Source organism: Nicotiana tabacum, chromosome 18 (assembly GCF_000715075.1).
Source record: "Nicotiana tabacum cultivar K326 chromosome 18, ASM71507v2, whole genome shotgun sequence".
Taxonomy (NCBI): Eukaryota; Viridiplantae; Streptophyta; class Magnoliopsida; order Solanales; family Solanaceae; genus Nicotiana; species Nicotiana tabacum.
In genome coordinates this window covers 100031454-100044516 of record NC_134097.1, presented here as the reverse complement: position 1 = coordinate 100044516, position 13063 = coordinate 100031454, and the positions used below count along the sequence as shown (strand labels likewise).

Here is a 13063-nt window from a genome sequence, read left to right as displayed (position 1 = left end):
AGAACCCTTACCTAGAATTTTTAAAACTAAGCAGACCATATAAAACAGAGTTAAATTTAACCATTATTTAGTTAATAGGTGTCCCAATTCACCTTTAAAATAATTTGATGGCGACTCTTTTTAATTAATTAAACCTTCAGAATTACCAATATATTATACTCTAGTTTGACCCGTGTTAAAATGGGGTATAACACCAAGCACTTCAATTACAGCCACTGAAGCTGAATAAAGAGTGGTTGGTGCAGTTCAGGGAACTCCACTAGCACATGAGAGAAGGATAGAGAAACATCATCCAAACATACCTTCGTCCTCTCAGAATGAACTTTAGACGTCCAACTGGAGACATCAAAGCTCTCACCCTATAGATAACATAATCACTCCTCTAGATTCCGGAGTTCAAACCAAGTCAAGAGCTAGAAATTCACTTGCCTTCTCAACCTTTCTCTCTAAAATTGAACACAAAAACATCAAGGGAGACTTGAAAGATGCAGATTGGACTACAACCATGCAAGACGAGCTGCATCAGTTTGAGAGAAACAGTGTGTGGCACCTGGTACCTAGACCCCCAGATAGAACCATTATAGGAACCAGGTGGGTATTCAGAAACAAGCTAAATGAACATGGAATTACCACAAGGAACAAGTCCATGCTAGTGGTCCAAGGCTACAATCAGGAGGAAGGGATTTACTATGATAAAACGTTTGCTCTAGTGGCTTGCATGAAAGCTATCAGAATTCTAATCGCTTTTGTATCTCATATGGAATCCACCTTGTTCCAAATGGATGTCAAAAGTGCATTTTTGAATGGACTCCTTAAGGAAGAAGTCTATGTGAAGCAACCCCTAGGGTTTGAATGTCATGAGCACCCTGAATATGTGTTCAAACTGGACAAAGCTCTGTAAAGCAGGCTCCTCGAGCTTGGTATGAAAGATTGTCAAAATTCCTCTTAGAAAATAGTTTTAAGAGAGGAAAAATTGACAATACTCTTTTCTTAAAGAAACGAGGAAGGAACCTGCTCATTATTCATGTTTATGTTGATGATATAATTTTTGGAGCAATATCTGACTCTCTGTATGAAGAATTTGAACTTATGGGAAGTGAATTTGAAATGAGCATGATGAGGGAACTAAACTTCTTCCTGGGTCTTCAAGTAAAACATCCCCCAAAGGGTACTTCCATTTGTCAGCAAAAATACATCAGGGAACTCTTGAAGAGGTTTGACATGGAAGCATCAAAGGTGATAGACACTCTCATTGCAACTGCGACTAGACTGGACATGAATGAAATCGGATCTCCTGTGAATCAAACAATGTATAGAGGCATTATTGGGTCTCTCCTCTATCTCACTGCCAGTCGACCTGATATTGTCTTCAGTGTGGGGTTGTATGCAAGGTTACAATCAAATCCTAAGGAATCTCATTTGAAGGCTGCCAAAAGGATACTAAGATATCTCAAGGGAACACAGGACCTGGTGCTGTACTATCTATCAGGTAACAATTTTAATCTAATTGGGTATGCTGATGCAGACTATGCAGGTTATCTTGTGGACAGAAAAAGCACTTCTAGAATGGCTCACTTCTTAGGATCATGTCTTATCTCTTGGAGAACAAGGAAGCAGAATTCAGTGGCCTTGTCAATAGCTGAAGCTGAATATGTAGTTGCAGCATCCTGCTGCGCTCAACTTCTATGGATTAAGCAGCAACTGGAGGATTTTGGGGTACTCACTGAAAGTGTGCCCCTTGTATGTGACAACACCAGTGCACTCAATGAAAAATCCAGTTCAACATAAAAGGACCAAACATATTGATGTGTGGCATCATTTTCTGAAAGATAATGTAGAGAAAAGGTTGATATGCATGAAGTTCTGCAGCACAGAAGATCAAATTGCAGAAATTTTCACCAAGGCACTAAGTAGGGAACAGTTTGAAAGAAATAGAGTAAAGCTGGGACTGTTGAGGCCAAATTAAGAACCTGATTCCTCTTTGGTTCGCTCGTATTCTTAAGAAATAAATAGTTCAAAGTGTTTTCTGGCCCTGTCTAACTCACTTCAATATCATTGCAAGTAAACATGCATGATGAGCATAGAAGCAATAGATGCAGTGCATGACTGATAAAAGAAGATTAATTCTTTTCAAAAAAAGGGATGAAGAAAATTTTTTTCATGAACCAGGTTCTTGTACTAAAGGTAGTAGTTCTGTGCATCCCTTTTAATACACATCTTAAAAAGGGTACAAAATACAATTGCCATATCATCAACTTTTCAGATCCTATTGTCACATCCCTTCAATTCAAACGTTCCATTTCCCTCTGAAACATTGCAATTCTCCATGCCTAACCGCCATTTCAAAACCGGTGCCTATTCCTCTCCCGTTATAATTATCCTTTCCTTTTAAAAACCCGCTCTTATGTTCTTCTTGACCATAAGCCCTACTCTAGATTCACCCAAAAGGGAAGGATTGTCACACCTCTTCTTCCAATGGCCGAGAAAACTCCCGATCTCTCTGCCTCAGCTGTTACCACCTCTGACCCATCTATGGAACCTCTCGCTTTTACTGAGACTTCGTCGCCCTCTATCACTCCTACTGCTGCAGCCACACCTTCCCCAATATCCAAATCTCTTCCCAACTCAGAAACCCTTGAAACTGTTGTTCCGTTTTCCCCGACATCTATTGTTCCCACCAGACAAACTCTAAGTGGAGAACAAGGTCAAAATACTGAGTTCACAAAAGGTTCCGCCATCGTTGTCGTTGATTTCATGGTTGTGGAAGCACCGGTTGAAGAAAAAAAGATTGTGTTTGTGGTATCCGCTGATGGGGTATTTCATGAAGTTATTTCCCAGAAACATGAGTCACAAAGCATGTGGGAAGAAGGGTTCATTATGGCTATTGAAGGGGATGCAGTAGCATACACTACTGGGGCATCATATGAGGAACCTGATCCCTCTCCGGAGGACCCAGGTCAGGACTCTCATCCCAGGACAGTGTTATTCCTGCATTCGATGTTGTGCCCCTAGAAATTCAAGCACCAGAAATACGATCTAGTGATGAAGAAGACTTGGACAACGTGGCCCTTGATGCATTCATAAATAAGCGAAGGGTTGTCTCCACCCCTGAGTCTGAAATCAAGCGACCTACTACCAGGCTTCAAGTCAAAGTGTCCTACAATTCTGCACTTCAAAAGAGCAAGAAAAGTAGTAAGAAGAAAAGAAGAAAGTTGGTGAAGGATGGTGTACCTGTAAATGATGAAGTTATCCATGTAGTTGAGGTGGAAGAAGGAACTCCTAAGAAACCTGGTTCCCTTGTTTGGCGGTCCTCGAAAAGGGATGAGCCTGTTTCAATGGATAAAGGGTCAACATCTAAGTCCAAGATAAATGAGGTAATGAGTCAGTGGAGAAAAGCTTAGGAAACGCAAGTCTGAAACTGTTGAAGAACCTAGTTCTAGAAAGAAAGCAAGAAGTGAGGTCTGCCTTGGCTCTGATCGTCTAAGGCATCAAAAAGTTCTGCTGGGTCGTACGTTTGACCCAACAATCTTGGAAATGGCCAGAATGCGCCAAATTTTGGAAATGATGGAGTTTCAACAATGGGTGCATTTATTTTACATTGATGCCCCTAAAGTGTATGAGGAGGAGGTACAGAGTTTCTTTGCCAGTCTCTTTCCAGTCGATACTGACCATGTCTGTGCTTTGGTCAATGGGGTAGACATCGTCTTTGACGTGCAATTGCTTGGAGAAATTTTGTAAGTTCCTACAGTTGGGGTGTCGAGTGTACGAGATGTTTGTTAGTATAATTTCAGAAATGCAGTGGTGAAAGACAATGCTAATTAGAAAGGGGACCAGATTCATAAGAAAGCACTACTTCCTGTCTACCAGTTGTTGATTGAGTTGGTTAACAAAGTCTTGTTGCCTCGAGCAGAAAGGAGATCTGTGACTTCAAAATCTGACCTATTCCTAATGGAGCAACTAGATGGTTTCAACCCTGTGAATCTGCATGTCATAATGATTAAACACATGCAGAAGGTTGCCAATTTCAAGGACGGTAATCATAGGCTTCCCTATGGATTCTTGCTTACTCCGGTGTTCAAGTTCTTTAAGGTTCCACTAGGAACAGGTAAAGTGGGGACCCGAAAGTAGTCATTCTCATAGACAACCTTGGAAGAGTGTGAGTGTATTGAGAAGTATGGGGGGGTAGGAAGTACATCAACTGTGTCTCAGCTCATCAATGCCCAGAACAGTGCAGCTGAGGAAATTCGTCGGTTGAAGGCCAGGAATGCTATCCTGGAAAGTCAGCAAGCTCGAGCGGTTCCCATGTCGAATGATGGAGTGGTCTGTTTGACACAAGAAAATGTTGATCTCAGGGCGCAAGTTGAGAACCTGAAGGCTGAACTGCTCAATGAGCAAAAGTCGGGAAACGCCCGAATAGACCTTGTTCTCCAGACACTTGCTGCAGCTTCCAAGCCTTTTCCTCCTAGTGCCCCTTAAAAACCCCTTTAGTGACCAGTTTTTTGGATATGTTTCTTTTTTCTTGTTTCTTTGTTGATGGTTGGTGGATGTTTTTTTGTGTTTTTTTTTATGGTTGGGATGTACTACTACTGCTCCTATGAACAAGTCCAATGTTGCCTCTTCCTTTTTCAAAGGAAGAGGCATATTAAAAATTATTAATATGAATCTTTTTTATTATGTCTAGTACCTTCTCTCTGTGTTCTATTATTTCTCATGATTGTGTGCATATATGTGGTATGAGTTAGCTTTGTTGGACTTCTTTGTACTGTTGTTCTTTTTAATGATGCCAAAAGGGGGAACAAACTCAGGGGGAAATACATTGGGGAACTGGTTCTTATGCTCTTGTGCTCTATTACTCTGACCATGTAAGATAAGACATAGTCTCAGGGGGAATTAACTTTTTGAAACTGGTTTGAACTACTTATGATTGTTTAAGTTTGTCATCATCAAAAAGGGGGAAATTGATAGATCTTAAATACTCATGCCTTATATTTTAATGATCTAACAAACTTACTGTTAAGAACCAGATAGAGGAACCTGACCTACTTGGATTACTGTATCATTTTAAATGGATTCCAGCTAAAGGAGAACTGCTACAGCTTCAGGAGCTATGAACCAACACAAGGACCTGATGCTCTTGTGGTCTCCTCATAGCAGTACAAAGTTATTTGGACACATCTGGAAATGAAGTGACTGACGGCACTGTTTCTGCCACACTGCACTACACTGTCAGCCCACTCATTCTCTAACAAAACAAAGTACACACATCATTTCAAGTGATGTGATCAATATGTACCCAATGAGCTTTATACAAAAACATCACTGGAAGGTTTCTGTTTCTTGTTCAAGCCTCTTGCAAAAACAGAGAAATCATCCTCACAAGCTTGAAGAACAAGGTTGAATGCCACAACAGACCAGTTACTAAAAGATAGATTGTCGATGTCCTAGTTGAGGTGTAACCTTGTTATTGTACTTACTGTATCTCCTAAACCGCTTACCTAGAAGCATTCTGATTAGGAATCCTCTTGTAAATCCGTAAACTCGTTGAGTTTATGTTGTGACTAGATTTAGTCATAAGAAAAAGTCTTTGTAATGGTAGAGTTACAAAGTGGCTTGTGGTGATAGCATCACAAGTTAGAAAAAGCCTTTGTAACTAGGATAGTCACATAGTGGTTTGTGGTAAAGGTACCACAAGTTAGTTGAGTAAATCCTTTGCAATAGGAATTATTGTAAAGTGGCTTGTAATAGGTAAGATTACAAGTTAGTGAAGTTAAAATCCTACAGGTATAGGTCGTGGTTTTTTGATCCCCTTGTATGGGATTTTTCCATATAAAAATCCTCTGCCTCATTTACTTACTGCTTTATTAAGTACTCTCAGTAGAATCTTGTAGAGGACCAGGTACTCTACGTTTTGGTGGACCCATACAATCTAACACAATGCCTAGTTAACAAAATGTTCGAGGAACAGATAGGTAAATCAGTGGAAGTTTACATTGACGATATATTGGTCAAGTCCCTGCACGCAGAGGACCATTTGACTCATTTGTAGGAAACATTCAAAATCTTGATGGAGTAAAATATGAAGCTAACCCGAAAAAATGTGTCTTCGGGGTCGGTTTGGGCAAGTTCCTTGGCTTTATGGTATCAAATCGGGGAATCAAAATCAACCCCAACAAGATCAAGTCCATCGAAGATATCACTATCATAGACAATGTGAAAGCCATACAAAGTCTAATAGGATGAATAGACACCTTGGGCCAATTCATTTTGAGGTCATCAGATCGAAGCCACAAGTTCTTTTCCTTACTCAAAAAGAAAAAGGATTTCGCATGGACCTTGGAATGCCAGCAAGCATTGGAGAAATTGAAGCAATATTTATCGAGCCCACCTCTGCTTCACACTCCTAAGGTAGATGAAAAGCTTTACAAGTATTTGGCAATGTCCGAGATAGCGGTAAGTGGGGTACTGGTTCGAGAAGAGCAAGGTATGATGTTCCCTGTTTATTACGTAAGTCGTACTCTAGGAGATGCCGAAACTAGATATCCACACTTAGAAAAATTAGCACTTGCATTAATAAGTGCATCTAGAAAGCTAAAGCCATATTTCCAGTGTCACCTGATATGTGTGTTAACTACTTATCCTCTCCAAAATATTTTGCACAAGCCCAAGTTATCAGGCGATTGGCCAAATGGGCCGCCGAACTTGGCGGTTATGATATAGAATATCCACCCTGAATGACCATCAAGTCTCAAATCTTAGCTGAATTCGTGGCTGATTTTACACCAACCCTCGTGCCCGAAGTAGAGAAAGAACTTTTGCTAAAATTGGGTACATCATCGGGGGTATGGACCCTCTTCACGGACGGTGCCTCAAATGTGAAAGACTCTGGGCTTGGCATCGTTTTGAAGCCACCTAAAGCTAGCACTATTAGACAATCTATTAAAACTTCTAGGTTGACTAATAAGGAGGCCGAGTATGAGGCCATGATTGTAGGTCTCGAGCTAGCTAAAAGCTTGGGGGCCGAAGTCGTTGAAGCCAAGTGCGATTCTTTGTTGGTGGTGAACCAAGTAAACAAAAGCTTTGAAGTTCGAGAGGATAGGATGCAAAGATATCTAGACAAGTTACAGGTAACCTTGCACCGCTTCAAGGAGTGAACTCTAGATCATGTCCCTCGAGAACAAAATAATGAGGTCGATGCACTTACTAACTTGGGGTCATTAGTTGAAGAAGATGATATTGTCCCGGGAACTGTCGTCCAATTATCGAGATTTGTGGTCGAAGAGGTCATGCCAATATAAATTCTACAAGTTTGACTTGGGATTGGAGGAATAAGCATATCGAATACTTGAAAAATGGAAAGCTCCCATCGGATCATAATGAGTCGAGGGCTCTACGAACCAAGGCTGCTAGGTTCACATTGGATGAAGATGGAACATTATACAGGAGGACATTCGATGGACCATTGGTGATATGTTTAGGGCCGGGACACCGATTATGTTCTATGAGAAGTCCAAGAAGGCATTTGTGGGAATCACTCCGGCGCCGAGTCTTTGATTCGTAAAATTGGGCTCTAAAACTCTTAAAATTGTGATCCAACACCTTAATTGACTCATTTTAAAATAAGATAAAAATACTACACAATGAAAAAGCTAACATGAAACTATTATATATTTTTTTTTTCAAAATTATATAAAGATAAAAATAAGGTACTATTTATATATTTTTTTAAAAAAAATTATGAAAGATACATACTAAAATATTATTTTTTTTGTAATTTTCATTTTTCTTGTAATAAAATAAAGTAAAAGAGTAAAATGAGTTGAAATAGCTATATTAGGCCTAAATTAAATAATTACGTGCTAAAATATGAAAAAATCTTGGGGAGGGTCAAAAATCACATGTCTACAGCTGCCCCTCTTTGACTGGAAAGACGAAGTATTTTCAGACAAAGAACGACTAGACAGGTTTTTTGACCCGACCCTTATTTGGAGAGATTAAAACTAAGAGAGAAGGGGAATGAGACTGAGCCCTGATATCTGAGCTGCCTACAGTGGTATGTTTAGGGACGGTACACCGATTATGTTCTATGAGAAGTCCAGGAAGGCACTTGTGGGAATCACTCCGGCGCCGAGTCTTTGATTCGTAAAATTATTAAAGCAGGGTATTACTGGGATATCATGGAAAAAGACACTAAGGAGTTTGTCAAAAAATGTGATAAATGTCAAAGTTTTGCACCGATGATTCATCAGCCCGGAGAGCAACTTCACTCAGTCATGTCCCTGTGGCCTTTCATGAAATGAGGAATAGATATCGTCGGCCCTCTACCAACGGCCCAAGGTAAAGCTAAATTTATTTTGTTTATGACTTATTACTTTTCTAAATGGGTGAAAGCACATGCCTTTGAGAAGGTCAGAGAAAAAGAAGTTATTGACTTCATTTGGGACCACATCTTGTGTCGATTCAGGATACCTGCCGAAATCGAATGCGACAACGGCAAGAAATTCATCGTCAACAAGGTAACGAAGTTCCTCGAAGCACACAAAATAAAAAGGATTTTATCAACGCCATATCATCCGACCGGGAACGGGCAGGCCGAATCAACAAACAAGATTATCATCCAAAACTTGAAGAAAAGGTTGAACGACGCTAAAGGGAAATGGATAAGTTCTGTCCGAGGTTCTTTGGGCATATCGAACGACATCAAATTCCAGCACAAGGGCAACCCCATTCTCCTTAGTATATGGCTCTGAGGCCTTAATTCAAGTGGAGCTTGGGGAACCCAGCGCCAGATTTTGACATGTGTCGGAAGAATCAAATCACGAGGCTATGAATACTAGCCTCGAGCTATTAGATTAAAAATGAGAAGCTGCACTTGTTCGGATGGCCACGCAGAAGCAAAGAATCGAGAGATATTATAATCGAGGACCAACCTTCGACACTTCAAAATCGGGGACTTAGTTTACGGAAAGTCACCCTCAATACTCGAGACCCGAATGAAGGGAAACTAGGCCTGAATTAGGAAGGACCGTACTGAGTTATCGGAGTTATTGGTAAAGGATCTTACAAGCTTGGCACAATGGAAGGCGAACAATTGCCAAATAATGGGAATGTATCATTACTCAAACGGTATTACTACTAAGGTACAACCTTCTCCTTTTCTCCATTTGTATTCAAGACTAACTCATTGAAGGTGTTTGATCGAAGACGTCGAAGGCACCTTTCTACACAAAGACCTTAGGTTTTAAAACACGTGTTGCACTCTTTTTCACTTAGATTGGGTTTTATCCCAAATGGGTTTTTCCGGCGAGCTTTTTAAGGAGGCAACAACTATGTGCTACCTAAGGAGAATTCAACAGTATCCAAGGCTTCTTTTCAATCAACCTCGAATACTGGGGGGCATCACCCTCGGAGGTTATATTTTCGAGGAAAATACTTCTCGCCAAAGAGGGACTCGATAGGAGAACTTTGTAATGGGCCAAACGGTCAGATGAATCGTGTCCATATAGAATAGTCGAGCCCCGATGGAAAAACATATACGCATGTATAAATTATTCAAAGAAGCATTCTTTCTATATCAAAACACTTGGTGTCTCAAAGAAATTGGTTACTATACGAACTCTATACTTATGATTATGTGAGAAACGGCTCAAGGACCAAAACGCAAATACACCTCGAATACTCGGGGACTGTCATAGATAGTCAACACATTCCAATATCTAAACTCGAATTTATAAGACCTCAAAGAGGAATCCCTCGACACAAAGGCCAAGGCCATCATACTCGGGGACTAACCTTTCGGAAAAGTTCGAAAGGTTATCGGGAAACAAATCCAAAAGACACACCCGAAGGCTATGGCCATATTAAAGACTACGGTCATATAAAAAGGCTACGGCCGAAATAATGCGCCTCGGAGACGTCCGACTTCCGCCATAAGTTAAGGGCCTTCAAATACTTTGAAAAACCGGTTAAATAAGGCTACCTTCGACAAAAGCAAAAGTGCTTCGATAAAATCAGCCCTCGAATAATTTAAATGCTTCAATAACATCAGCCTTCAGAAAAGCCTCAAGAGGTATTAAATTATCTTAATACAAACGGATTACAAATTGGGTTCTGATCGATTGAAACCTCAAAAACCCAACAGGTACAAAAAACACATGCTAAGGCATAAAGAAATTTTCACTAAGTCTTTTAGCCAAAAATAGAGAAAAATTATAGCCACTTTAGAGGCCGAATTGGCCCAAATTAAAGAGCCTAAGGACCGACCTAAAAGAGCCTAAGGGCCGACCTAAAAGAGCTTAAGGGCCGATATAAAAGAGCCTAAGGACCGATTTGGTAAGACTAAAAGGTCAATACAATTAGAGTTCGAGACCTCGCTCTCACTCAATTCGAGCCCAAGGGTTCGATTATCCCAAACCTAAACAAATAATGGCTTGATCATGGCTTGGGAACTCACCATTATCCGACATGAGCCCGTAAAGATCTATGCCCAAAAGTTTGAACTTATTCGAACTCGATCATGGAAATTTCGAAGAAAACATCTGAGATAAAATCTCAAACACACAATTAAAAAGAATGAAGTCATTACAAGAATTTTACAAGGCAAAAAATATTGAGAAAGCGTTCAAGGAAGTTCTTCTTTATATACTTGAAAAAAGATATATACAAGAGACCGATGAAAGGTCTTACAAAAAAGAACAATACAAAAAGAAAGGAAAATCCTATCTATGCCCAAGGCTGGTCTCTCCCTCGGGAGCAGCTTCTTCTTCGTGCCCAGCTTCCTTATCGGACCCGCTTTGGCTACCTTCGGCATCATCATCGTCGGAGGAGGAGACGAGGAACTTGGCATCGGCCTCGAGCACTTTTGCTTGGGATATCTCCTCGGTGAGGTCGAAACCTCGAGCATTAATATCTTCGAGGGTCTCCCTCTAGGATTGGCACTTGGCCAAATCACTGATCCTTTTCTCTCGGTGGGAGGCTTCCCTTAGTTCTATTTGATCAGCCTCGACATATTTTAAATACATAGCAATGGTCTTATCAGTCGTAGCCTTCGTCTTTTCGACCTCGGCCCTGGCCTCAACAACCTCAGCCTCGATTGCGGAAAATTTGGCCTCGAGCTCATCGATCTCCTTGGCTTGGGCCAGATTTTTCACTTTGGCTCCCCGGAACTGGGTCTCAGCCTAGGCCGGGTTGGCTAAAGCAGCCTCTTTATCAGCAGCAAGCCGATCCATATTTTCCTTCCACTGGTTGTAGTCGGCCTTAACTTGGTCGACCTCCCCCCGAAGTTGCCCGATCATATCCAATTTTTGTTGTAGCTGAGACACTGAAGTGTTAGCCTTCTAGACTATACTCTTGCAAAATGATGGTTACCTGTTTGTCTAGATCGACCTCATTTTAATGAGCTTTGGCAAAATATTCCCGAAGATCCTTGAGCTCCTTCTCCTTTTGGCTGCAAAGGAGCCTCAGGGCCTTCCCTTCATCCGAGGATCTCTTGAGCTCGGCCTCACATTGACTCAGCTCGGCCCTAAACTTGGTAATGGCCTACACGGAAAAAAGAGATGTAAGTTAGTGTAAAAGGAGAAGAAAAAATTGCAACAATAAGAGCTAATGCTTACCTGAGAGAAGAGATGATGAGCCTCTTCAAAGAGGGTAGATGCGTCATTAAGGTCGGCAGCATCATCGACCCCAGTAAAGCAATCCTGGGAGGGATCTTCTTCACCGGGGACTCTGCTCGGGTCAGTCATTTGCAGAGCTTGAGCTTTATTTATTGCCTCCTTAGAATAAGATGGTAGAGGAGGGTAGTGACCTATTTTCATGGCCCCGAGCAAGTCACTCGGGGCGCTCTATTTAGCCTCGGGAGTCTCGGTACTTGCCCCCTTTGGTGTACTTGTTGAAGGCGGGGGAATGATCCCGATCTAAGGTGATTTGGGGGCTTTGCCCGCGCTTTTCTTTGGAGCCTCCTCTTCACGAGGCAGAGTTTTCGGTTTGGAGGACTTGACGGCCTCAATTGGCTTCCTGGTTCGGGTCACCAACGTTGATTCTTCGCCCTCGTCCTCTTCCTCATCATTCAGTTGGTGGATTTAGTCTATGTCCACTTGAATGAGTTTCTTCCTCTGTCTTCGAGCAGGGGCTCTCTTCTCTTAGGAGTCTTCGGGTTTCGAGGTCCTTTTTCTCTTGTTATCTTTCCCCGATTTTGGAATCGAGGACTCGGTCTCTTCCCCGGGCGGGGCTGGCCTCATTTCAGAGGCATCTCCAATACCTACATAAATGAAAAATCGGCATAAGTGAGATAACATCTCCAATAAAAAGAAAGCATCAAAGACCTGGGAGAAGAACTAACCGTGGTGCTTAGCCTCCCATTTGCCCCTCAACAAGTCACGCTATTTGCACTCATCATACGAGGAGGTCGCAACTAATTTTCAAACCCAGTCCTCAAGGTCGAGGATCGCATGAGGCATCCAAGCAACAGCTACAAAAAAGGTAAAGACATTACAAAATGCGGAAATGGAATATGAGAGGATATTGGTAAAAGGACTTCACTTACGATTGGGGTTCCATTTCTCTGGGAATGGCATTTTTCCCTCAGGGACGACATCCGAGGTCCTCACTCGGACAAACCGACTCATCCAATCTCGGTCCTTATCCTCGTCATTGCTAGCGAAGAAGGCTTTGCCCGATCGACGTTAGATCTTGATCAACCCTCGATAAAGTTGAGGCCGATACAATCGAATGAGGTGATTGAGGGTGAACTCTAGTCCCTCGGCCTTGCTAGAGAAATAGCGGAGCATAATCACTATACGCCAGAAAGAGGGGTGGATTTGGCCGAGGGTGACTTGATATCTTTTCCAAAAGTGAATCACGACTGGGTCGAGGGGACCTAGTATGAAGGGGTAAGTGTAAACACTCAAGAACCCCTCCACGTGAGTGGTAATGCTCTCATCTAGGTCAAGGATCTGTACCACAACCTCGTCCCCCCCAGCCAAAGTCTTTCTTCACGGCTTTGAGATGCTTCTTCGTTATCGAATTGATATATCGGGACACATGCTCGCATCGGCCAGGGATTGCGGGG

General features: G+C 41.8%; 1 protein-coding gene across 1 annotated transcript; it reads left to right on the top strand.

Annotated features, from left to right (window-relative positions):
* Window positions 1-1221: 1221 nt before the first annotated feature.
* On the top strand, window positions 1222-1788 carry LOC142172604 (secreted RxLR effector protein 161-like). Its single transcript, XM_075236266.1, has one exon. The coding sequence runs from the start codon at window positions 1222-1224 to the stop codon at window positions 1786-1788; it is 567 nt and encodes a 188-aa protein (XP_075092367.1).
* The last annotated feature ends 11275 nt before the right edge of the window (window positions 1789-13063 follow it).

Excerpts from the sequence above, each read along its gene's own strand:
- LOC142172604 (XM_075236266.1), top strand. The coding sequence starts at position 1,222 with ATGGAAGCATCAAAGGTGATAGACACTCTCATTGCAACTGCGACTAGA.